The 27,273-nt window shown below is 40.8% G+C and overlaps 1 protein-coding gene across 6 annotated transcripts in view; it reads right to left on the bottom strand.

Moving 5' to 3' along the window:
• prpf40a (PRP40 pre-mRNA processing factor 40 homolog A) overlaps positions 1-27,273 on the bottom strand; it is a 69,804-nt gene that overhangs the window by 23,326 nt on the left and 19,205 nt on the right. For all 6 annotated transcript variants that reach the window (XM_060827239.1, XM_060827240.1, XM_060827235.1 and 3 more), the window contains 8 exons: positions 26,532-26,559; positions 23,326-23,532; positions 22,875-22,986; positions 21,553-21,617; positions 17,203-17,367; positions 14,098-14,206; positions 13,827-13,977; positions 2,407-2,540 (listed from right to left, as the gene is read on the bottom strand). In XM_060827239.1, the coding sequence (XP_060683222.1) occupies positions 2,407-2,540; positions 13,827-13,977; positions 14,098-14,206; positions 17,203-17,367; positions 21,553-21,617; positions 22,875-22,986; positions 23,326-23,532; positions 26,532-26,559 (971 nt within the window). The remainder of the gene's footprint in view (positions 1-2,406; positions 2,541-13,826; positions 13,978-14,097; positions 14,207-17,202; positions 17,368-21,552; positions 21,618-22,874; positions 22,987-23,325; positions 23,533-26,531; positions 26,560-27,273) is intronic.

Below are 27,273 nucleotides of genomic sequence, written 5' to 3'. Positions count from 1 at the left end.
GAAACTTATGTACTTCTGGAACAGCCCGTTTCAGTAAAGAATTCCACAAATACATAATGCCCTGAGAAAAGAAAACCTTCCTCATTTGTAGAAGAAATCCTTCCTCATTTTCCTCAATTGTAGCAAGTCTGATATCAGTATAAACAATCATGAGGGGCATGGATAGATTACATAGACAAGGATTTTTTCCCCCGACAGTAGGGGATTCCAGAATTAGAGGGAATAGGTTTAAGGTGAGAGGAGAAAGATTTAAAAAGGACTTGACGGGCAACTTTTTCATGCAGAGGGTGGTGCTGCCAGAGAAAGTGCTGGAGACTGGGCCAATTACAACATTTGAAAGGCATCTGGATGGGTATACGAATAGGAAGGTCTTAGAGGGAAATGGGCCAAGTGCAAGAAAATGGGACCAGGTCAATTTAGAATATCTAGTCAGCATGGACGAATTGGACCAAAGGGTCTGTTTCCGTACTGTACATCTCTATGTCTTCTTCATTTTGTATATCAACCCCCTTATTCTGATAAAACCTAAAATTATCTTGGGGCAGTGTCTTGAAAGAAAATCTAGGATTTTCATATCAATCGAAACCTGCATCTCCATTCTAAATAGGCTTAAAAGCCATCTAGGTTTGTTTAATATATTTGCATTATTGTATGACCTTTAATCTTTTACTTATAAATTTTGTGTCCAATGTATGCTGTGTCACTAGCTGCCTGACAAAGGAGTGGGGCTATGAAAGCTTGTGGTTTCAAATAGACCTGTTGGACTATAATCCGGTGTTGTGTGATTTTTGACTTGGTCCACCCATCTCCACATCACTTATAACAATAGTCAACATATCATTTGCCTTTGTTAATTTTTTGCAGTACCTGCATACTACTTTTGTGTTCCTTGCACAAATCTACTGAAATAATCTGAACTTTAACACTTACTTGTTCCATATTGTTATGGATTAGGCCAGACCCCTCAAAATATTTTTAAGCAGGTAGCCCAGACAGTAACTTTGCTATTTGTTTAGCTATGTGAATAGTGGATATTCTCGGTGTAAATTAGCTGGGTGGGCTGCAAAGTTTTAAACAAACAAGATTTATTTACCAAAATTACAGAATGAAACACAATGAACAGAAAACAGAATACCTGATAACTTATGCTATCCAAACCCGACTTTACGACGCTGTTCCGAAAACATATGCATCTATTGGCACAATCAATAAAAGATGGCACAGGCATCTCAGTTCGAAATCAGAAAGGCAGAAGGAGAAAGAGTACCCAGCCTTTCTTTACACACACAATTGCTGAACTGAACCAAAAAACCTCAGCTGCCTGCGCTGACCACTCCCCTTTCATTATACAAGTTATTTCTAAAACATGAAAGCTTTTGGCCTGAGGTATCATCTGTTTAGGGGTCAACAAAAAAGGCCCCAATAAACCATTCACCTCTGCATCAACTCAGCCGTTTCGAAGCCTAGGCTGTTTTACAACTCCTCTGACAAAAATCAAAGACACAGTGACTTTGAGGAAAAAGGACCAACTTTGTGACAATATTCTGCGATTCTATTCAGAAATAAATAATTTCTCACTTACCCATTTATACTACATCTGCCACCTTGTTGTCACTTTCTATATGTCTATGTGGTCGGACTCCTCCTCACAGTGCCATCTAGCTTTTGTATCATCAGTAAAACTTAGATACTCTGATCTTTGATTAAGTCATTAGAAGTTATTAACAGAGTTTATAAATAGTTGAGGTCCGGTTAATGGCTTGTGGCAATTCACTTGTCACAGCCACCAACTTGAAAATGGAGTTGATGTGATTGAAACTGGGAGAATGCTTCTCCTGGTTTGGTTGTCCAGAGTCAGATTACAGACTGAGGACAAAGAATGAGGTGGAAAGCTGCATATCTCTGGAACTCTTTACGCAGAGGGCAATGTATGCTCCATTGTTCAATAAATTTAGGTTAAGTTGCCATAGTCCTCCAGGACTCATTACAGAGGAAGTAGTGATTTAACTCGAGGATCACCACACCTCAGGCAAAGGTGAGAAGTAGAGCCCTTCATGGTAACCTCAGGTGGTGCAGGAACTGTTAACATCAGTCTGCAACACAAACTGAAGGTCCAGGCAACTAAGCTAAAATGTTGACAACAGTGCAGAGTTTAAAAAAAAAACTCAATACATACAAAAATAATACTGATTAACTAAAAATAACTAGTTTAAAATTCCTTTGGTCACTTAACTGTTAAGATTTCATGAGTAACAATGTAAGTGTTTCGTTCTTCTAAATTTAATGTAGCTTTTTGACACTGTAAAGCAAATCTCAGGAGTATTATTGAACAAAATTTGACACTAAAATAAAAATTACACCAAAATTACAAATATTGCCAGCAAATTTACATAATTTATCGCTTACTTGAAAGGCCTCCCTATTTTTGCGCTGCCTTCTCCGCTCTCTAAGTAAACCTCGTTGTTTCTCCTCCTCTTCCTCCTTCTCTAATGCTCTTATATGCTCTTCAAAACAAACAAGAGCATCTTCTTTATCCATATCTATAAAACAAAACATTCGGGTCCCAAATGTAAAACCAACTTCAATTTAAGTCATTTGCAAAAGGAGAGATTATAGTAAATTATCAACCCTTTCTAGCATTAATTAACATAATTAAATCTGAAGATCCAGTTAGAATGAATTAGCATCCTATTGGAAAAAGTTTCTTTTTGTTTCTTCTACTTTCAACTTAAGAATTCCTTTCAATCAGTACTCACAGTTCTTTTGTTCCATTTGTGTGCTGTGTGCATTGAAGAACTGTCAAACAGGCTGGTTAAACCACCTTGATCATGTGGTGTTAGAAAATATGGTGCTCAGTGGTTAGCACTGCTGCCTCACAGCGCTAGGGACCCAGATTCGATTCCAGCCTCATGCAACTGTCTGTGGGGAATTTGTACATTCTTCCCGTGTCTGTGGCTGCTCTAGCTTCCTCCCACAGTTCAAAGATATGCAGGTCAGGTGAATTGACCATGCTAAATTGTCTGTAGTGTTAGGTGCATTAATCAGGGGGAAATGGGTTACTCTTCAAAGGGTTGGTGTGGACTTGTTGGACCGAAAGGCCTGTTTCCACACTGTATGGAAACTAATCTAATCTAAAAGTATTTTTGGATTTATCCCATGGAAAGGGCAAATTCTCCATATTAGTTTACAAAGCAACTAGCACCTCTGGGCCAGGAAGCCTGGGTTCAAGGTCCACCTGCTCCAGAGGCGTGTCACATCATCTCAAAACAGGTTAATTAGGAAATATCTGGAACGCAACCAGTCACCCAGGCTCAGGATATTTAACATGAACAAAAACAGAAATTGTTGGCGAAATTCAGCAGCTCTGGCAACACCTGTTTTCATTAAAGTTCAGTGATTCGTCTTCAGAACTGACGTCACCGGACTTGAAACATTAACTGAATTTTCACTCCACAAATGTTGCCAGACCTGCTGAGTGTTTCCAGCAATTTCTGTTTTTGTTTGTTTCGGATCTCTAGCATCCACATCCATTTACCTCAGGATACTTAAATGAGATTGAGGCTCCAACTTGTAAATTTGTCAATGCCTCTGCTCCACAAATTACAATGAGAGAACACAATAATGGAAAGTGCAGTGAAATGGTGAGCAATTCTACGTGTCATGTCTAGTTAAGTTTAAAATGTAGAAAATAGGCTGGAGGGAGCAGTCCAAACCAGGAAGTGAAATACAAAATGGTAATTAAGTGCACTGTCTTTCTGTAATAGATAGGTAGGATGAGAGCTCAAGTTTGGAGCAACTTGAACCATTAGTATTAAGATAGACTTAGAGAGAAAGTTAGAATTTAGGAAGAGATTAAAACTTTCACGCATAAGGATGAACGGAGTAGAACAAATGGTATTCCGCCAACCCTGTCAATAAGCACTTCGGCATGTATTTCATCTAAATGTTTTGAGTCACATGGAAACAAAACTTCTATGCACAGGACAAGCATGTGAATCATAAGAATTAGAACCATAGTTCTTAATTATTCTATACAAGATAATAAATAATAGATGTTCTTGCTTAGACTCCTCATCTCTTTCAGACCCTTTGTTCATAACTTCAAGTTGATTTACATGGAGAACATAAGTCCTTTGATCAAATATAAGTACATGACTAATCATGTACAAGACTGGCTTCAATACACAAGCAAACCACTCAGACCAAAAGAATATTGAAATGTATGCTGAAATTAATCTTAGGTCCTCAGTACTTATCTTTGTGAAGTGAAATTCCCTGTCATATGATTAAAACTACACTGAATTAATTCTGTGTGAACTTCACAAAAACCTTACTACAGCAGTTCCCTAATACAGGTTTGGCATCCACTACTGTAAGATATAGGTCCTATTCCTTACATGGTTCCAGTTCTCCATTAAGTATTCAAATAATGAAATCCTTATGCATTTTAGTGCCTGTACTGTAGGACATAAAACATAGAACAGTACAGCACAATTCAGACCCTTCAGCTGACCTTTTATCCTACTCTAAGACCAAACTAAACTACGTACCCTTTATTTTACAACCACCCGTGTGCCTATCCAAGAGTCACTTAAATGCCCCTAATGTATCTGACTCTACCATCACTGCTGGCAACACATTCCATGCACCCACCATTCTCTGTGTAAAGAACCTATCTCTGACATTGCCCCTGAACCTTCCTCCAATCCCCTTAGAATTATGCCCCTTCGTGATAGCCATCTCTGCACTGGGTAAAAGTCTCTGGCTATCCAGTCTATGTCTATCATCTTGTACACTTCTATCAAGTTGCCTCTCACCCTTCTTCGGTCCAATGAGAAAAGTCCTAGGTCCCTCAACCCTTCTTCAAAAGACATGCCCTCCAGTCCAGGCAGCATCCTGGGAAATGCACCTTCTCTAAAGTTTAGATTACTTAGTGTTGAAACAGGCCCTTCGGCCCAATAAGTCCACACCAACCCTCTGAAGAGGAACCTACCCAGATCCATTCCCCTACATTTACCCCCTTCACCTAACACTACAGGCAATTTAGCATGGCCAATTTGCCTAATCTGCACATCTTTGTAGGAAGGATGGGGACAGTCACAATGAGGCAACCAGAACTGAACACAATATTCCACGTGTGGTCTAATCTGGACTTTATAAACTGCAGCACAACCTTGCAGCTCTTAAACACAAGCCCCTGCTAATGAAAGCCAACACACCATATGTCTTCTTAACAACTTTATCAACTTGGGTGGCAAGTTTGAGGGATATATGGACGTGGACCCCAAGATCCCTCTGGTCATCCACACTGCCAAGAATCTTGCCTTTAACCCTGTAATCTGCATTCAAATTTGACCTTCCAAAATGAATCACTTCACATTTTTCGAGGTTGAACTCCATCTACCACTTCTCAGCCCAGCTCTGCATTCTGTCAATGTCCCACTGCCGCCTACAACAGCCCTCCACATTATCCACACCTCCACCAACCTTTATGTCATCAGCAAACTTACTGACCCAGCCTTGCACTGCCTCACCCAAGTCATTTCTAAAAATCACGAAGAGCAGAGATCCCAGAACAGATACCTGCAGAACACCATTGGTCACTGAGCTCCAGGTTGAACACTTTCAACGTATTATCACCCTCTGTCTTCTATGGGCCAGTCAATTTTGTATCCAAATTCCCTGTATCCCATGCCTCCTTATTTTCTGAATGAGTCTACCAGAGGGAACCTTCTCAAATGCATTGCTAACATCCATATCCACCACATCCACTGCTCTACTTCCATCAAACCAGTCAATAATACTTGGGAGGATTGATTTGCCCCTCACAAAGCCATGCTGACTATCCAACTATGCTTTTCCAAATAATCATAAATCCTGTCTCAGAATTTTCTCCAATACTTTGCCCACCATTGAATTACAGACCAATTAGTCTTACGTCAAAGGGTTATCCCTATTCTCTTTCTGAAACAAGGAATAACATTTGCCAACCTCCAATCATCTGGTACTACTCCAGCGGATACGGAGGACACAAATAACATTGCCAAAAGCGCAGCAAACTCTCCACTCGCTTCCCGCAGTAACCTTGAACATATCCCATCTGGCCCAGGGAACTTATCTATCATGTTTTTCAAACTTCCCAGCACATCCTCCTCCTTAACATCAACCTGTTCGAACATATCAGCCTCTTCACACTGTCCTCTCGAATGACAAGGTTCCTCACACTAGTGAATACTGAAGCAAAATATTCATTGAAGGACCTTCCCTACATCCTCTCACTCCAAGCACAAGTTTTCTCCAGTATCCCTAATCAGCCCTGCTCTCACTCTGGCCATCCTCTCGTGCCTCACAAAATGTAGAATGCTTTGGAGTTTTCCTTAATCCAACCTGCCAAGACTTTTTCATGCCCTCTTCTCACTCTAAATCTATGCTTTAGTTCCTTCATAGCTACCTTGTAAACTTTAGAGCCTTGTCTGATCCTTGCATCTTCAACCTTCAGCTGCAAATGTGTTGCTGGTCAAAGCACAGCAGGTTAGGCAGCATCTCAGGAATAGAGAATTCGACGTTTCGAGCATAAGCCCTTCATCAGGAATAAGAGAGAGAGCCAAGCAGGCTGAGATAAAAGGTAGGGAGGAGGGACTAGGGGGAGGGGCGATGGAGGTGGGATAGGTGGAAGGAGGTCAAGGTGAGGGTGATAGGCCGGAGTGGGGTGGGGGCGGAGAGGTCAGGAAGAGGATTGCAGGTTAGGAGGGCGGTGCTGAGTTGAGGGAACCGACTGAGACAAGGTGGGGGGAGGGGAAATGAGGAAGCTGGAGAAATCTGAATTCATACCTTGTGGTTGGAGGGTTCCCAGGCGGAAGATGAGGCGCTCCTCCTCCAGCCGTCGTGTAGTTGTGTTCTGCCGGTGGAGGAGTCCAAGGACCTGCATGTCCTCGGTGGAGTGGGAGGGGGAGTTAAAGTGTTGAGCCACGGGGTGATTGGGTTGGTTGGTTCGGGCGGCCCAGAGGTGTTCTCTGAAGCGTTCCGCAAGTAAGCGGCCTGTCTCACCAATATAGAGGAGGCCACATCGGGTGCAGCGGATGCAATAGATGATGTGTGTGGAGGTACAGGTGAACTTGTGGCGGATATGGAAGGATCGCTTGGGGCCTTGGAGGGAAGTGAGTGTGGAGGTGTGGGCGCAAGGGATCCTTCCATATCCGCCACAAGTTCACCTGTACCTCCACACACATCATCTATTGCATCCGCTGCACCCGATGTGGCCTCCTCTATATTGGTGAGACAGGCCGCTTACTTGCGGAACGCTTCAGAGAACACCTCTGGGCCGCCCGAACCAACCAACCCAATCACCCCGTGGCTCAACACTTTAACTCCCCCTCCCACTCCACCGAGGACATGCAGGTCCTTGGACTCCTCCACCGGCAGAACACAACTACACGACGGCTGGAGGAGGAGCGCCTCATCTTCCGCCTGGGAACCCTCCAACCACAAGGTATGAATTCAGATTTCTCCAGCTTCCTCATTTCCCCTCCCCCCACCTTGTCTCAGTCGGTTCCCTCAACTCAGCACCGCCCTCCTAACCTGCAATCCTCTTCCTGACCTCTCCGCCCCCACCCCACTCCGGCCTATCACCCTCACCTTGACCTCCTTCCACCTATCCCACCTCCATCGCCCCTCCCCCTAGTCCCTCCTCCCTACCTTTTATCTCAGCCTGCTTGGCTCTCTCTCTCTTATTCCTGATGAAGGGCTTATGCTCGAAACGTCGAATTCTCTATTCCTGAGATGCTGCCTAACCTGCTGTGCTTTGACCAGCAACACATTTGCAGCTGTGATCTCCAGCATCTGCAGACCTCATTTTTTACTCGAATATCTTCAACCTTCAGCACGCTTTCTTCTTCTTCTTGACTAGATGTTCCACATTCTTTGTCACCCAAGGTTACTTCACCCTACCATTCTTTCCTTGCGTCAGTGGAACAAACCTATTCAGTATTCAAAGCACGTGCTCCCTGAGCAACTTGTACATTTCATCATGCATTTCCCTAAGAATATCTGTTCCCAATTTATGTTCCACAGTTCTTGCCTAATAGCATTGTAATTCCTCACCCCTAATTCAATACTTTCCCAAACCATCTGCTCCTATCCCTCTTGATGACTATAGTAAAGGTCAGGGAGTTGTGATCATTATCACCAAAATACTCTCTCACAGAGATGTGTGACACCTGACCTGGTTTGTTGCCAAGCACCAAATGCAATATGGCCTCCACTCTAGTCAGCCTATGTACATATTGAGTCAGAAATCTTTCCTGGACACCTGACTAAAGCTGCTCCATACAAACTCTTTGCACTAAGGTGGTTTCAATCAATTTTAGCAAAATTGAGGTCACCCATGATAACAACCCTGTTACTTAGGCACCTTTCCAAAATCTGCCTCCCAATCTCCTCCATGTCTCTGCTGCTACTGGGGGAGGGGGGGGGGGGAATTCTTCAGAAAACTCCCAATAAAGTGACTGCTTCTTTCCTGTTTTTGACTTCCACTCATACTGATTCGGTAGACAAACCTTCCTCGACAACCTCCCTTTCTGCAGCTGTGATACTCTGATTAGCAATGCCACTCCCCCATCTCTTTTACCTCTCTTCCCATTCCCTTTGAAACATCTAAACCCTGGAACATTCAACCATTCCGGCCCCTCTGATATCCATGTCTTAGTAATGGCCACAACATCATACCTCCAAGTATTGATCCATGCTCTAAGTTTATCACCTTCATTTCTGACACTTCTTACATTAAAACAGACACACTTCAATCCATCTCAGAGAAAAATTGCAGTCTATCAATTGTCTATCATTCCTCTCAGACTCTTTGCACACTGTACCAACTACCGTAGCTCCCGTTCCCACCCCCCTGCCAAACTAGTTTAAACCCTCCCAAAGAGCTCGAGCAAACCTCCCGTCTGGGATATTGGTACCCCTCCAGTTCAGTTGCAGCTTGTCCTCCTTGCCCTACCTTCCCCAGAAGATATCACAGTGATCCATATATCTGAATCATTCCTCCTACACCAGCTTTGCAGCCACGTGTTCAGCTGCACTCACTCTGTGTTCCTAGCCTCACTAGTCTGTGGCACCAGGAGCAATCCTGAGATTACTACTCTGCTCGCCCTGCCTTTTAGCTTCCAACTTAACTTCCTTTATTTACTTTTCAGGTCCTCATCGTTTGTCCTAACTATGTCATTGGTACCAATGTGTACGACGACCTCTGGCTGCTCATCCTCCCCGTTAAGAGTCATGTAGGAAGGTCAATCCGAGACACCCCGAAGGCAACATATCAGAGAGTCTTGTTTGCTTCCATAGAATTGCCTGTCTATTCTTCTAACTATTCAATGTCATAACACTAACATTCTCCTATTCCACCCTCCACTTCCCTTCTGAGCCACAGAGCCAGGCTCAGTACCAGAGACATGACCACTATGGCTTTCCCCTGGTAGGTCGTCCCCCATGACAGTGCCCCACAAATAGTGCATTAGTTTGTTATTTTAATAATAGTAATTAAATATTCCTTCTTTTAATATCATGTCCACTACTTCCCTGTTAGCTGTTGATTTTGCTTGCCTATTTATAAATTGTCCCATAATCATGTTTTTACCACAACTACTCAGTTTATACATTGATTTTTTGATGCAAGTCACGTTGCAATCCTGCCTTTCGGCTGTGAACATGTTTCTTGAATAGAATACCATTCTAAAGGTGAACACAGACAGTCCATTGTGAAATGCCAAAACAGTCAGCAATAAAGAGTATAAAGATACTCTGCAAACCTTTAATAAGTATACTGGAGGGTTTAAATGCCACACAAAGCATTTTATGAATCAAGAGTTCAAGGCCTGCTTCTTTCAAGATTGTGGCTGGACTGGCCTCTCAAAATAATGAGCTTATGATAGAAAATAATGCAGTTATATTGGAGTGATAAAAGATGGATAATAATTAAAGCACGTGGGAAATGTAGCCCAGCCTTGACTAAAGAGATTATCCTAATTCACATGCTGCAGAATACAAACAGTTTGCAAACCAACCTGGTAGCTGCAGATCCTATAATACAAACCCAAATTTACGTTTGAATGTGTCAACTGAATGTCACCCTTAGAACAACTGAAAACATCGAGGTGTGTACCAGACACAAAGGCATCCTAGTTTGGAGGCAGCTATATGCAACCAGCACCTCCAGTAATGGAAACTTAAGGACAACCCTGCCATTAGCATACCAACATCTGGCTGGGTCCGATCGATTAGGGTGACTGAACCTGATAGATCCATTGGATGATACTGAAGACCCTCCCAAAAGGGGGAGAAGACTCGAGTACAAGAATCGCTGCAACACCACCCTCAGGAGTGGTAACGCAAGTGGTAAGTAAAGCAGGGTAATGCGAAAATAACCACCGAAACACCAGAGACCCTTGGGAGAAGACTAGACAACATCACCATGTGGAGCCTGGCCAAATTCCAGTGTGGTGGTATACGATCATACGAAGTTAAAGCATCACAGTGTTTGTACGGTTTAGTGTTATAGTATCTGGATGTAGGTTTGTTGAGCTGGAAGGTTTGTTTTCAGACTTTCCATCGCCATACTAGGTAACACCTTCAGTGAGCCTCTGAATGAAGCACTGATGGTGTAGCCTGCTTTCCATTTACATGTTTGAGTTTCCTAGGGTTTGTGATATCATTTCTCGCAGTGACATCATTTCCCGTGATGTCATTTCCTGTTCTTTTTCTCGGGAGGTGGTAAATGGAATCCAAATCAATTATTTTGTTTATAGAGTGCTGGTTGAAATGCCATGCTTCTAGGAATTCTTGTGCAAGTCTCTGTTTGGCTTATCCTAGGATGGATGTGTTGTCCCAATCGATGTGGTGTCCTTCCTCATCCGCTATGTAAGGAGAGTGGGTCATGCTGTTTTGTGGCTAGTTGACCTATGCCTGACCATTCACTTCACCTTCAACACCACAACCTACAGAAAAACCAACGGAATAGCCAGGGGTTCCTTTTATATCTTTCCCCTCTCATCCTAAATTTATACTCTCTAGTTCTAGACCTCCCCACCACATTTTCATATCAGCGACAAGCGTTTAAATGAACTGAAAATAAAATTTGCCAACATATTCATTTGTGGGAATTTATTATGAAAAAACAATTTGCTTCAGGAAACGATCATTATTGGCCAAGCTTGCAACACTGCAACCATGCTGAAAAGACCCAGCATCAAAGCATTTGTCAAGGAAATGGAAGAGATTAAAAACATTTAATGCATTTTAATGTATTCTGAACAACTTTCACCTAACTATGAAAGCAGCATTAAATGTGGTAACTCTGAAGACGGATGAGGGAGATCCAGTAGATGTAGTGTACCTGGACTTTCAGAAAGCTTTTGATAAAGTTCCACATAGGAGGTTAGTGAGTAAACTTAGGGCGCATGGTATTGGGGGCAAAGTACTAGATTGGATTGAAAATTGGTTGGCTGATAGGAAACAAAGGGTAGTGATAAACGGCTCCCTTTCGGAATGGCAGGCAGTGACCAGTGGAGTACCGCAAGGATCCGTGCTGGGACCGCAGCTTTTTACAATATATGTTAATGATATAGAAGATGGTATCAGCAATAACATTAGCAAATTTGCTGATGATACAAAGCTGGGTGGCAGGATGAAATGTGATGAGGATGTTAGGAGATTACAGGGTGATCTGCACAAGTTAGGTGAGTGGGCAGATGCATGGCAGATGCAGTTTAATGTGGATAAATGTATGGTTATCCACTTTGGTGGCAAGAACAGGAAGGCAGATTACTACCTCAATGGAATTAATTTAGGTAAAGGGGCAGTACGGAGAGATGTGGGTGTTCTTGTACACCAGTCAATGAAGGCAAGCATGCAGGTACAGCAGTTAGTGAAGAAGTCTAATAGCATGCTGGCCTTCATAACAAGGGGGATTGAGTATAGAAGCAAAGAGGTGCTTCTGCAGCTCTACAGGGTTCTGGTGAGACCACACCTGGAATACTGTGTGCAGTTCTGGTCTCCAAATTTGAGGAAAGACATTCTGGCTATTGAGGGAGTGCAGCGTAGGTTCACGAGGTCAATTCCTGGAATGGAGGGATTACCTTACACTGAAAGACTGAAGCGACTGGGCTTGTATACCCTTGAGTTTAGAAGACTGAGAGGGGATCTGATCGAGACATATAAGATTATGAAAGGATTGGACACTCTGGCAGCAGGAAACATGTTTCCGCTGATGGATGAGTGCCGAACCAGAGGACACAGCTTAAAAATACAGGGTAGACTATTTAGGACAGAGATGAGGAGAAACTTCTTCACCCAGAGAGTCGTGGCTGTGTGGAATGCTCTGCCCTAGAGGCCCAGTCTCTGGATTCATTTAAGAGTTGGATAGAGCTCTCAAGGATAGTGGAATCAAGAGTTATGGAGATAAGGCAGGAAGAGGATACTGATTAGGAATGATCAGCCATGATCATATTGAATGGCAGTGCAGGCTCGAAGGGCTGAATGGCTACTCCTGCACCTATTGTCTATTGTCTATAAAAAGCATATTTGTGTTGCAATGTAACGTGGATGTAATAAATAGAACATAAAGAGTAGAGCATGCAAATTTGTCAGCAGTCATCAAAATTTCCAAATAGCCAGAAATTTATAGAAATGTTCTTGCTGAGAGTGTTGAAATAACATGAACAAACCGAAATGGAATTGACTGGATCCCCAACACAATGATCATTTGAAGAGCAGACTTGATATAGTGGATAAATTCATAAAATCATGGAACTCTACAGTGTGGAAACAGGCTGTTTGGCCCAACAAAGTCAGACTCCCTGAAGAGTATCCCACTCAGGCCCATTTCTCTATCCTATTACACTTCATTTCCCTTGAATCATGCACCTCACCTACACATCCCTGAACACTATGAGCAACTCAGCACGGCCAATTTACCTAATCTGTAAATCTTTGGACTGAGGGAGGAAACCAAAGCACCTGGACACAACCCATGCAGACAAGGGGAGAATGGGAAAACCCCACACAAACAGCCCGAGGCTGAAATCAAACCCAGGTCTCTGGCACTGTGAGGCAGCAGTGCTAACCATTCGGCCACCGTGCTACCCATAAAGCTAAGACAGGTGCAAACATTGAGAGTGTCGACCCACAACAGTCCACAACGTGGTTGCAAACCTGGTTAGTATTGGGACTGAACCCATGATTTTGGCGCTATAAGTGCCACGCTCTAACCATCATAGGTAACCAACCAATGAGCTACCATTTTGGGAGTATACACGATGGGGAATTTGAGAACAATTATACATACATTACCTTTACTTGTCAGAAAATTTGCAGGAAATCAAACATCTTCACAAAGTAATTAACAGTAATCCCATATTTATACAAACTCATGATGAATATCTTTAAAGGTGCCCCTTGGTCAACCAAAACAAAGCTCATATCATAAACTAAAGCTCTTGTAAAGCAGAGCAAGTTCAGATTCCACATTGAGAAATAAACTAGTATTCATATGTGACAAATATTTGTTCAATAATGATGTTTTGCTGTGAATATGAAACAAAGATCTTATCCCTCAAGCAGTCTGAAGGTGCATATTGTTCAATGCTCATTGCGCAACATCCAATGCTTTCTTTGAAAATGACCCTTTAATAGGGATTCTGCTTGCACCACTGTTCAAATCGTATTTGGCTCACACATTTGGCATGTATGTGTCAAATCATCTCCCTGCTCCACAAGTTTACACACTCCTACTCTTCTAATCTGCAATAGCTTCCAACTGATTAACTTACTTTGCAACTCTTCGTCCTCTGCAAATGTTGGATTATCCATTAAATACTGCTGTGCCTCTGACCACGTGGTGCAGTATGTTACATTAGCCATATTGTCAAGGATATTTTTCAGTGCTTGCGTATTCCTCTTTCTTAATTGCCTTGCTTGCTCCTGAAATCACGGAAACATCAACAGAAATAGTCACTGAACATGAACACACACACACATACACAACACAAAAGCAACACTAAACAGCCAGTTCTTGTCTGGTGACTTTTTAAATAATCAAACCTTTTCTTTTTTGGCCAAGAAAAACAAAACATCTTCGTAGATCTCCTGTCGATCCCGTTCAGGAACTGCTGTCCACACTTCCGTCTCTCCAAACATCTGTTCAGCTTTCCTGGAATGAACCATAAGGACTTTTTAATGCATAAATATGACACAAAAATTAATATAGCTTTCTCATGGTTCAATGATTTTCATCAGTGACTAGCTAAGCAGTAAATGAAAGGGAGGTTCGATGTTCAATCTTCGGCTTGTGCTGAACGAGCCAAACCTGTGATTAGAAGATGCCTAACAGTTGATCTTTGCCCCCTTCCCTAACCCAGACTTACTGTGAGCCTGAGTACGCGCATTTGGTTAATATTAAATAACTCCAATGCACAAGGCTGTGGGCAGATTTGGGCTTAGAAATGCTGTTCCCTAGGTGGTCTCTTTCCCTCTTGTGTCTGCATGCAATACTTCAACCATGACCACTAAAAATGACCAGCACCCATGGATCTGTAACCTATTATTTAAAGGATGAATATTTAAGGAAAGAAAAAAAAATCATTAGTGTTGGGAGAAAAATATCCAAAGTTTAAAATAACATAACAGCCTAAAGACTGATGTGCCAAGGCAACAAATGGTTGATATTTTCTACTGCTGCAAGGCCGAAAAAATGTGTGGTAGCCCTGTCAGCGCATCTAGAATCTTACTGAACAGGGTAACCAACTGTACATATTCAGAGGCAATCAGATTTCAGCACTGCAAAATTTATGTGAAAACTGGAGAAGTAAACAAACTGGAATAGGTAAATTCATTGTAAAACTGGGTGTAAAAAGAGGAGGAAAGGAAGCCTGAATTACCAGGGAAGGTGACAGAAAAAAAATTAATATTGCTAAACTCCAATGGCAATTAAAACCTGAATGAATGAGGCTCCCTGGAGCAACAGTTCATTTTCAGCAGAGGGAGCTTTTCTGGTAACAATTAACACCTATAGTGTCATGAAACAGGTACTTTGAATTGAAAGTTACTCTACTTATATGCTGCCATTGTCAGCAATATTCATATTCCTTGAAATATTAATTAGATATATATCTTAAGATTCTTGAAAATTAACATGATTCCAGGTGCCAAAAAAATCAATAAGACCGCAAGATGACATTCAGTATATAATTATAGTTCATGTATTATAAATCAATGTCTAATACAGTAGACATTGTATTTTTACTGCAAATCCACATTATAAAATATTTGTACAATATGTTTTATACACATGTATATTTCAACCAAACTCCATGAGAGAAGACTCACCGTAGCCTGTCTACCCTCCACCTTTCCATACTCATACTGTAATCAGCCATTTCTTGGACCACTCTACTAAATTGTCTAAATCTTTCTGCAGCCTCCCCACTTCCTCAGAACTACATGCCTGTCCGCCTAACTTCATATCATCGGTGAAATTTGCCAGAATGCCCCCAGGCCCTTCATCAAGGTTATTAAGTGAACCGAGGATCCTGGGATTGTATTCATTGCAGTTAAGGTTGAGGGGAGATCCAATAGGAACTTAAAAGATAATGCATGGCTTCGAAAGGGTGGGCACTGGGAATTTGTTTCCATCAGGCGGGGATACTAGGACTCGTGGGTACAGTCTTAGAATTAAAGAGGGTCAATTTAAAATGGAAATGAGGAGGCATTTCTTCAGTCAGAGTGTGGTGGGCCTTTGGAATTTATTGCCATGGAGCATAGTGGAGGCCAGGACGTTAAATGTCTTCAAGGCAGATATTGATAAATTCTTAATCTCGCAAGGAATTAAGGGGTGCAGGAAGAGTGCGAGTAAGTGGCATTAAAAATGCCCATCAGCCATGACTGAATGGAGGAGTGGACTCAATGGGCCGAATGGCCTTACTTCCACTCCTATGTCTTATGGTCTTGTGGTAATCTGCCCTCTCCGTCACAGAGGGTGACTTGTAAATTTTAAGTCAGCAAACAATTCTGTAGTTTCTATGATTGCTGGATAAAGAAGTCATCAACCTTCACGTTTTCCTTTCCTGTGCACAAGTTTAGTGATCACTCTTTTGATCTGACAAATCAATAAATAACACAGTCTGGATCATTCATTCTGTGCCAAAGCTGTAAATCCCCAATCTTCACTTGCATCCCCTAGTCACAGTTTTCATGTCTTTCAGACCAAAAGAGTCAGCTTTGGGTTTGGGCTCCACTGCTTCTCCCTCAACTCCTGACTACCTCAACTTCTCAGCTCAAAATGAAAAATTGGCCATAAAGCTGTCCTTACAAATTAAGAACAATAAAAATCCTCCTTGGTATGCTTGTTAGGAATTATGTAGCCTTCCATTTCCTAATTTAACTAAGACATCAGAATGATGATTACAAAATGCGAAGATATTTGACACTAAATACGTATAAAGGACCATTCATAATAACGAATTAGTAACCAAAAGCAGTAATACTGGCTGAAGTCAAAGAGGGAAAACTGGACACCTTAGTATGGTCAACATTTTTAGAAAACAATTTATACTACGAACAAAGTTGCAATATCATTACCTCACTTAAGTCACTGTTTCTGTCATGAACTGAATGAAATAACTCCAGTTTCATGTTCTGGCATTTCTGTGATCTGATACCTCAGATCCACAGACAATCACGCGAAATGGTACAAAAATACTGCAAATGAACTGGCACCGGCCATTTTCCCACCATTATTATGGAAACAGATTTTAATGATTTGATTCATTAATTTTTTTATTTATTTTATTTTAGTTGGACTAACTTTCTCTTTTTAAAATAAAATTAAGACTAATTGACACTCTTAACAAAAAGGTTTATAAATAGATTTTATAGAAGGCTTTTTTTTTGCAAATATAAAATAGTTTGACAAAACTAAACCACAGAAGAGATGCACATAGACCTTAGGTCATTTTCTTAGACAAGGGGGAAATAAACATTTTCATTTCTTCTGAATACAAGATTACAAAACATATAATTTATTTCAAAGAAGAAAACCTTTTTCAGTTTAGGAAATCAATACTTTGGGAACAGAATTGAGCTAAGATCATCATTAAAATTTACAACTGTTAAAAATTGCTCACATAGTTCTGATTGAAGTAATTGTACCTGTATCTGGTAGTAGATGTCATTTTTTCATGGTTTTCAAGAAATCGCTGAAAGTTTTCTTTTGCTTCTTTATAGCGGAGTCTAGCTTCTTCCTTTTCCTCTTTTTCAGTTTGTATTTTATATGCATTAAATGCTTGTTTCTTTTCACTAAGTTTTGGTAATGCACTGCATTGTTCAAAGAGTATGGTTAATTGCAACTGGCAAACTGTAGTGAAGTAATTACATAAAAATGAATTTAGCAATCCAGTTCATTAAGATCACAAAATAGTTGCGACAGCACACTTCATAATTTTCTCCCATTAGCAGTAAAATAGTGATTCTAACCATCAAAATTGGAAAGCATTTCTCGATTAACAAAGTAATGGATTGACAAAGGTTTTGATAACAAAGACCAGAACACATTTTATTCCAGACATCAGCTGTTGCGAAAAGTTCTTACAGAGAACAAATGAACTGAGATGCTGCAGTGCCGTGTATCTGAAGGATACTGCTTTCTCTGAACACATCCAACAGTAATATCGAGGTGATGGCTGATTCATATTGTTCATGACACTCTTCTGTCAAAATTTTGGGAAGAGTAGATTTTGTCTATGACGATTGGCACATGAAATACCCTTCCTGACTGATTTACTTATCTCTGTAATATTTAATAATATGTTTATGTCATCAGTGCCAGGAAAGGCCTCCAGAAAGGAGAGCACTCTCAATTACATCCATATGAGTGTTTAATGATTCCGGGTTAACTGGAAAAGACCTTCCTATTGAAACATCTACATTAAATAGCCCTGAAAATGTCCACAGAATCAGAACCTGGGAAAAATAATAACTATCATGATTGATGCAGGAAGCATGCCACTTGGTGTTGCTCACTAATTTAAATGTTTGCTGGAGAGGACCAGTGCTCAATGTTAGCATTATTTAAAGCCGAACTACAACTGCTTGGAGCATACTCTGGAATTGTTTGTGAAACAGAATTAAGAAAGAAGAAGAAATTATGGTGTAACAGAACAGAAAGCGTTCTCCAAAGTTCTCTGATGCAAAGCTGGAAGCCTTGATGAAGCAAGTAGGCAGGAGGAGAGAGGTCCAGAGGAATTAAAAAGATCCACCAGACAAATTATGCCTAATCAATGGGAGTAGAAAGGCAAAGTGGTCAATGTCAGTAGTCAAGCTCCAAGGAGCTCAATAAACTGCCACAAGTTCAAATACCTCACACAAATACGGACGGTCAATAAAGTTATCTTCCCACACAATATCACACTAACTTTATGTGAAGTCCAATGCATATTTTCATAACTCACCGACCAATAATCATTATAAATCACAGTTCACTGATATATTTCCTACCTTGCAGGATAAGATTTCACATAAAGGTAGACAGTGAAGTCTGCAGATGCTGGAGATCAGAGTTGAGAATGTGTTGCAGGAAAAGCACAGCAGATCAGGCAGCACCCAAGGAGCAGGAAAACCAACGTTTCATTAAGATAAAGGGCTCTGGTCCGAAACATCAACTTTGCTGCTCCTCGGATGCTGCCGGACTTGCTGTGCTTTTCTAGCAGCAAGATCTCACATAACCAGAGGCAGCAGGAAGAAACCTCCAGGGAAAAGACATAACTGCACGTACATATACCAATGGAAATCCTCAGAAGTTAAAACTACTGAAGATGACAATACCCTAATTAATCCTCAGTCCCACCATTCTGTTCCCATCTTCCTACAACCTCATCAGATTTACAAACTACAAAACTATGCAATTTTCTTTTCCCCTTCCATTATCGCAAGCCTGCCTATCCATTGCAATTCTCATTTAAAATACCCAAAGATGTGCAGCTCAGGTGAAATGGCCATGCTAAATTGCCCATAGTGTTAGCTGCATTAGTCAGAAGGAAATGGGTCTGAGTGGGTTACTCTTCGGAGGGTCAGTGTGGACTGGTTGAGTTGAAGGGCCTGTTTCTAGACTGTAGGGAATCTAATCTAATTGTAACATAGACAAGGCGGTAAAGAGCAGGAAAGCAGCACTGATTAGAAATACAAGCATTCATTCCGACACTTCCAGCCACTAGCTCAGATACTGATGTTGCATGCCTTTGAGAGGATAGCAAAAGAACATGAGAATATAAGAAATAACAGCAGGGTAGGCCAAACATTCCCTCTGTCTTGTTCTACATTTCAGTAAGAACATGGTTTATCTTCAACCTTAACTGCCCCTACTGATTGATTTCCACATCTTGGTAAAGTCCAAATATCTACCAACTTCATTAGTCAGCCACCCAGTCAGAAAGAGATCATGTTGGTTATCTGCTCCTTTCCTCAGCCTTCTTATACTCAGCTAGTCATTATGTAGCTCGCAGCAAGGAATAGATCACATGATGGGAAGGTTATGCAACAAGCTGCAGTCCAATCTTCATTGTAACCTTGGACAATTCAGCCATTGACCTCTGAGGTTGGTGTCAGCAAATGACAGACTTCAGTAAGGGGAGGTCCTTAATGAAACAAAGAAATCTGAAATTTACTACATCAGTTCTTGCTGATCAGATGGAAAATTTGTTCCCTGAGTTTCCTGGGTGGATACCACCTCTTGGTAAGAGTACCTTTCTCCTCTTCCTCCTTCTCCCAGCAGCATATCCTGCTCAGGGACACTTCTGCTTATTTTCCCTGTCACGCTATAGCTGAAGAACTACGGAATGTCAATTATGATTCCTAAGTCTGGGAAGTAGTTGTTTATACAGAATCCTTGAAGTCAGGTCCAGGTTTTCAGCGCCTGTGGAGGATGTTCACTATCAGGCCTTACAGGTTTGGTCAGAAGTTGCCACCCGAGTTTGTGCCATCTCCAGCACACAGAGGAATGTCAATGAATAAAGAAGGTTAATTACCTTATCCACTCCACTAAGTGTCACACTCTTCTCCCCACCACCTCACACTCACTCCATTGCTACCACTGCACCTATCTCTCACCAAATCACATGCCTCACCACTTTCATGCAATATCTTCCCCAAGATGCTTCCTCTGCCCAACCTCTCTCACTAATAACCCTGCATGCCCTCTGTGCTACCTTCTCAGACCTTCAGTACATCTCACTGTCTTTTCCCCACATACACCGGCAACAGCTGTGCCACTCACTTATCTCACTCATTGCCTCCCTTTTTACTTACACAGGGGAAGACAGCCCATAACAGGGCTGAGTAAGCTACATGGGTGGAGGAGTGCCCTTATCCTCTACGAGAAGAGAATTCTAGCCCTCACAAAAGAACACCAATACATCCATATCTACCAAATAAGTACCAAATCTTTGTTCCATAGCAACTTCAACCCCAGTCACTCTCAATCATTGCACACCATTTCTAATCACTGGCCACAGCATATTCATCTCTTTTGTCTTAAAAGGTTCCAGTAGCCTCCTCACGATCTCTGCCGAGAAACACGTGCCACTCCCAGCAGCTCGGAGCACTGACATTCGGACGGCTGATGAAGATCAGGCACGTGCTAAGTCCCAAACAGGAGGGGACCCAGTGGCAATGGCAATCAGGGATTTCATGAAAATGTCCAGAGCAGACTAACAGCATAAAACAGGTATATGGAACTGAAAGTGGATCATGCAGCAAATTCTGCAACCATCTGACTACTTCAATGTACAGGCTGATAGCATTTTGTTCCGGACAGCAGTGTAGGTAACTATAGAATACATCAACGCTCTTAATTATTGCAGACCTAGAACAGAAACTACTGAATAGACACACTGGAGAACTCAGTCCCCTAGCAATATCACTTGGGCAGTAAGGGTTATTGGCAGTATTGCAATGCATTGACCTCTATTAGCTGGAAAAAAGCAATATATATATATATATATATATATATATCAGCTAGTACAGACAATGCACAGCTTTTTCAGGAGTTCATTCTTGGAAGGTATAAAACACCAGAACACACTGACTGCATCCAGGAAGGGAACAAAATTCCATGCAAAACAGTCACAAGCCCAAGATTGCCTTCGATGTCACAATACATAGAACAATAATCAATGGAGAAAGACAATTTATGTTAGCAGGGCCCCCGACTGAGCAGAATGCAGAAAAATCAATTTTGATCTCTTAAAAGTGGGTGTATAGTTATTTCAAAATCATTAATACATTGCATGTAGCATGAGACAGAGATTTCAGAAGGTCACAAACTTATGTATATATTTTTTTCTCTTGACATCCTTTTTTTAAAAAAATTCTTTCCACTGCAAGAGTGACATAGCTTTGTTTTCATTTAGTCATACTTTTTTTTTAGAAAGAAAGACAGATAATTTCTCTAGAAATTTGCTGAGCAAAGAATCACAAAAGGTTAAACAGAAAAGTCTTGAAACTTACCTATACCTAGGATCATTTATAATCATCTTCATTGCTTGTTCCCATGAGGCATTTGACTGAACACCCTAAAGTAACAGGTAACATGCAGAATTAAGTGCAAATGATTTCCTCAAGTTGCATGTCTAACCAAAAATAAGTTCAATTGGAATAAAAATTTAGTTCCTGCCAAAAACATTATTTTTACCCTCTTATCCTACCCACTTCCTCTTGCTTGCTATGGTTTAATTACAAATTGCATGAAAAACACAAACGAGGAAATCTATTCATCCAGTTTTATGCCATCCATCCAGAATGAAGTGAGTCCTAGCCACCTCGTCAGATTCAAGTACCTCTCAGCAATGTCCATGAATGTTTGAATGAGAAGAAAATGAGAAGGGCGGCACAGTGGTTCGCACTGTTGCCTCACAGCGCCAGAGACCCAGGTTCAATTCCTGCTTCAGACGACCGACTGTGTGGAGTTTGCACATTCTACCCATGTCTGCGTGGGTTTCCTCCCACAGTCCAAAAAAATGTACAGGTTAGGTGAACTGGCTATACTAAATTGCCCGTAGTGTTAGGTGCAAGGGTAAACATAGGGGAACGGGTCTGGGTGGCTGCACTTCAGCAGGTCGGTATGGACTTGTTTGGCTGAAGAGCCTGTTTCCACACTGTAAGTAATCTAAAAAACACCTACAAGTCCTCTGAATATATTACACATTTCATACCCTGCTTCTCTCAAGTCTTAACTGCTTTCTCCAGGATTTTTATTCTCCATTATATCTGCTGCTTAATTTCTAACATGTCCTTCTATTTGTTCAACAACTTTTTCATCACCATGAGGAATATCAGAATCATCAACTGGATGTGCCCCATTTTCTGAAGGGAAGTGTATCATTCCTGTTACCTGCTCTCCTTCTCTGGTACCAGGGTCCCAAATACTCATTCCAGGAATGATAGCACATTACTTGTACTTCTTCTAAGCTAGTATTCTTTATTGCCTACTCATGGTGTCCTATCCTCTTCAGTGTTGGGTTGGGAATCAAAGGAAATAGATCGAAGATAACTAACAAAGAAACCTGTGGAGTTGGCAGGACATGATGAGTGTTTTTTTTAATATTTAAATATTAAATAATCGGAATGCATTGTTTGTAAAGGTGGTGGGGCCAGAATTAGTGATAACTTTCAGAAGAAAATTGCATCAACACTTGAAGAAATATTTGTCGATCTTTGCGAACTGGACCTAAATAGGTTTCTTTCGAAAAATTTGGAATTGTTGCCGGAATCTAATATGCAAAAAAGTGAAGCTGATAATAAATATTAAATTTCCATTTCTCAGTAAATACCTTTTCCTTCAACAGCTCTTTAAATGCATGTTTTGCCTCCTCTTTTGTGTTCCAGGTATAGGTCTTCCTCACCGGTTCTTTTTTCACTTCTTCCTCTTTTTTTGGAATATCACTATGAAAAAAAAGTTAAAGAAATTGAAACAAAACAGCCAGTTTATTTTTAAATAATTTTTGAAGCATGGTGGAATTAGTTCAAATAATTTTTTTATTAAAAATTTCACATTAGTACTTATAAGCTGAACAAAAAAGACTTACATTAAAAATAGAAATCAAATCAGTCATTGAGATAACATTAGTCATATGACTAGGCTCAAAAAATTAAATGGAAAATTAATTTGCAGCATAAATCTAAAAATAAGGTTTTAATTTTAATCACGTATTTAAAATAATACACTGAAAATGTTAGACAATTCAGCTACGATGCAGTTACGTGGAACAAATTAAAACATACTTTTCTTGAATCTCCTGCTTTGTTACTTCTTCTGCTGGTTGAGAAGTGATCTGTACAGGTTCAGGTTCAGGCTGCTCAACAGCTATTGTTTGTTCCTTTTCATGATCTTCAGAGGTTGTAACTTCATTCTCAGTAACCTCCACTGGGGTGGTTGTTGTCGCCTCTTGAACAGAAGTTGACACAGTGGAAAGAGAAGCTTCCTTTACACTGTTGAAATTGTGAAATGTAAATTAAAATCCATGATATATAAACATATGTTTTGATTCTATGTACCCTTTTCAGATCAATTCAATTAATGAATTATTGCTGAAAGCGGATGTTTTACAATTACAGAATTTTTAATGACAAAATACCTTCTAATAACTTCCTATCATTGTTAAAACTGCCATGTACTGACTTATTGTCATATAAGAGTGGACAAACCAAATATACATCCAATTTCAGCATTCAACTATCCCTAAAACTAGGAACTCAATTCCTGAGACATTATGAATCTGAATATCTGCCTAGTATGCTGTCACAGAATTAAATGCATTGTGGTAATGTGGTCAAATTGCAATGAGTCAAATTCAGATACTGTGAGCCATGCCAAAGTTGTCAGCCCTTCCTGCGACAGGATAATAAATGTTTTAGAATACTGGCCTGATAAACCAAAGTTCTGGACTATTAATATTGGATGGGCCAAACTTGTGAAAGCTTGTCATAAATATCACTGTCAGAATATATATTTGTATTTGTGGGCTGAGAGACAAACTGGAAGATATGGAGTTGTTTGGTCTTGTTTTAAGTCAAAAAGGGTTTACTGATTTATTGGAAATGAAGTCAACAGCTGGAAATTACCTACTGTTTACAGAAAGTGAAGTGACTTTAGATAAAAGTTCAAGCTGCTAAAATACGGAATTCATGCCCCTTATTTGCTGTAAAGCTTGTTTTAGACTATCTTATTAGCCCTGAAAAAGCTGAATCATGGCCACTTTCCAAAAACTTGTACCCATCTGCATTCCAGTTCAAACTGAAGATCAGCTATTGTTTTAGGCAATCAGCAATTCAATTTCATCAACAGGAACCCAGGGGATGAGCGAGAAGTCATCACATTCTATCCTTTGTTTTTCCAAACCTTAGTCCACAAGGGAACTTTATTTTCCCCTAATGGCCATTACTAAAAAAAAACTTTATGCAGAGGCTGTTATCCTTTTGTGTTGTGTTGTGCTCAATGTGTCCATGTTTGAGTTGATAGTTTGAGTTGAGTTGGGAGTATCTATTGACAGAGAAAAAAATAAGTTGACACTGGAATCCCAGTTATCCTTTGTCAGAAACTGACACATCTTGGAACAGCCTGCCAAAGTGGCATTCTCTCAGATAAGGCAGAGGATGAGACTGGCTACCTCTCCCCAGTGTTGAAAGAGCTTGTGAATGTCCTTTAAGGTGAAACAGAGAATCTTTCCAGCTTGAGGGCAATCCTGCAAGAAAAGGAGTTGCTATGCTGAGGGTGGGTCAGGGAGCTGACATGCAGTAGTGGGTGGCTGTACTGATTCAAGGCATGGAATTGTCATTATGCATGATGAGTGGTGGGGGTGCAGCAGTTACAGTGGCAAGGACACCTGATATGCTGTAAAATTCTCTCTCCTGTGCGCTGAGTGAGTAAGCAGCAAGAGAATTTTTGTTTTAAACTCAAATGAAATTGAACAGCTTTATCTTTTTTTTGTCAGATTCACAAGCTCTTTACAAGGGTTTATTAGGAACTTATAACTCACTACCAATGGTAGTTGATCGCTCAGGTCCTCTGTGCAACAGATAAGCAGCAATACGAACCAATTGCTCTAGAGGCCATAGTCATAACCAAGGTGGTGCGTAAGATGGAAACAACAATTACACCCACCACAATGGGTACAAACGTACTACGAGTGCACAAAGGAGAACTATGATGAGGCCAACCAGGTGACATGGTTCTTTTCAACTGCCTGCAGATGGTCAGCAAAGAAATTATACCATGGTGAAGTACGCTGCACAACAGAACTAAGTGCATCTACAATTGGCTCATCAGTATTTTCTTCAGTTGGGGAGCTCAAGAAACCCAATAAGTCTGATGAATTCATGCCTGCCCAAGTTTCCTTAGCTGAGACTATAAAAGGCAGTGCAGGAGGCCTAAGTTTTTCACTGCAGGTCAAAAAACACGGAAAACACATTTGACTGCATTGACATGGAAAACTATGTCATCCTTGTCCAATGAATGCACAGTAAGCAAAAAAAAATTGCCGAAATTTTTCAGATCAAACTCCCAACATATTTCTATGCTTTCTCACAACACAAGGTCAGGACATTTTAAGGAGTGAAGATATGGAGCTTGTATTTAGGCAAATCTGGTTACATTGGGGCCTTCTCAATCATTTCGAAGCTCCACTTTCAGACATTTCTGGGCAGATCCTCTGCAATTTGATTGCAATTTCACTTTAAACCATTGAATGTTAAATTTACAGACCATTTGTAGCTTGAAGGCATTTTAAAAACATTAAGAATGTAAGAAATAAGAACAGGAATAGGCTATAAAGCCCTGAGCACTTGCTCTGCCATTCACTGTGATTGTGATGGATCTTCTATCTTCAACACAAACACTTTTTTTCATTCACTGGATGTGGGTGTTGCTGGCTATGGAGAAGGTTGCGGTGAGTGACCTTCTCAAACCACTGCAGTCCTTAAGGTATAGGGAGGCCTATACTGCTGTTTGGGAGTACTCACAATGTCACACTTGATAACTACAAATTTCTTTCCATATATACTGGGTTTCTGAAAAATCGTCAGCAAGACTTAAAAAATTGCTAATTACTACTCACCGAACTTTATCTATTTACCATTTGGACTACCTGCAGAAAACGTTAGCTGTATATTCTGTTTCTTTGTAAAAATAAAATGTCACTTTAATTGAATTGAACAAAGCAACTTAAATAATTTTTTCAGAAGTTCTGCAAAGAGGTCTACAACTATAGTTTTGCAGATCAGCTATTCTAACAGGAGCCAATCGTTTATTAGAATTTAGCGCCTGAATTTAGGCAAATAAATGTAGAATGAAAAAATCTATTTAATGCAAACCTTTTAATGAGAGTTGCTAAAAATACCATCACTGGATGTGCACATTTTGAAAAAGCAGGATGTTAGACTAATTCCCAATTGTACCAGTTTCATAACCTTTTGAAACAATTAAAACATACCCATTTTCTTCCTCAGCTCTGATCATTTCTGCAGAAAAAATAAAAATAGCATTTGATTAGTTTACTTTTCAAAACATTTGAACAAGTTGTCCAAGTTTGCAAGATTTTCTGAACTATTAATTCACATAGTAAATTATTTGATAACAAAAACAGCTCAAGGATTTAATTCACTGTCAACTGCACTGCTTCATTAGAAAACAGATGCCTCTACCACAAACCACCGCACAACAATCAACAGACAGGAGGGTTCCCTCCCAGTTGGGGAATACTTCAGTGGTCCAGGACATTCAGCCTCAGACCTTCGGATGACCATCCTCCAAGGTGGACTTCGGGACAGGCAGCAGAGGAAAATGGCCGAGCAGAGGCTGATAGCTAAGTTCGGTACCCATAGGGAGGGCCTCAACCGGGACCTTGGGTTCATGTCACATTACAGGTGATCACCATTGCACTACACACACACTCCCACATACACATGGACACAGGTACACACAGACAAGCACAAAGACACCCACACACACTCCCACATGCACCCCCTCACAGACTTAAGACACTCTGCACTCACTACACACACACATGCAACACATATATTTTGTGGGGTGAATTTGTACTTGCAGAGTTACATTGCACTTTGCTCAAAAACTGCATACATTCATGTAGAACTCCGTTATCTCACTTTTTAGATTAGAATCAATCTAAACATCAGGTCATAGAGAGAGAACACAGGGGGATAACACCTTCAACA

The sequence above is a fragment of the Hemiscyllium ocellatum genome, chromosome 7 (assembly GCF_020745735.1).
Source record: "Hemiscyllium ocellatum isolate sHemOce1 chromosome 7, sHemOce1.pat.X.cur, whole genome shotgun sequence".
Lineage (NCBI taxonomy): Eukaryota > Metazoa > Chordata > Chondrichthyes > Orectolobiformes > Hemiscylliidae > Hemiscyllium > Hemiscyllium ocellatum.
The sequence above is the reverse complement of the archived record's forward strand: the minus strand, read 5'-3'. Positions and strand labels throughout refer to the sequence as shown.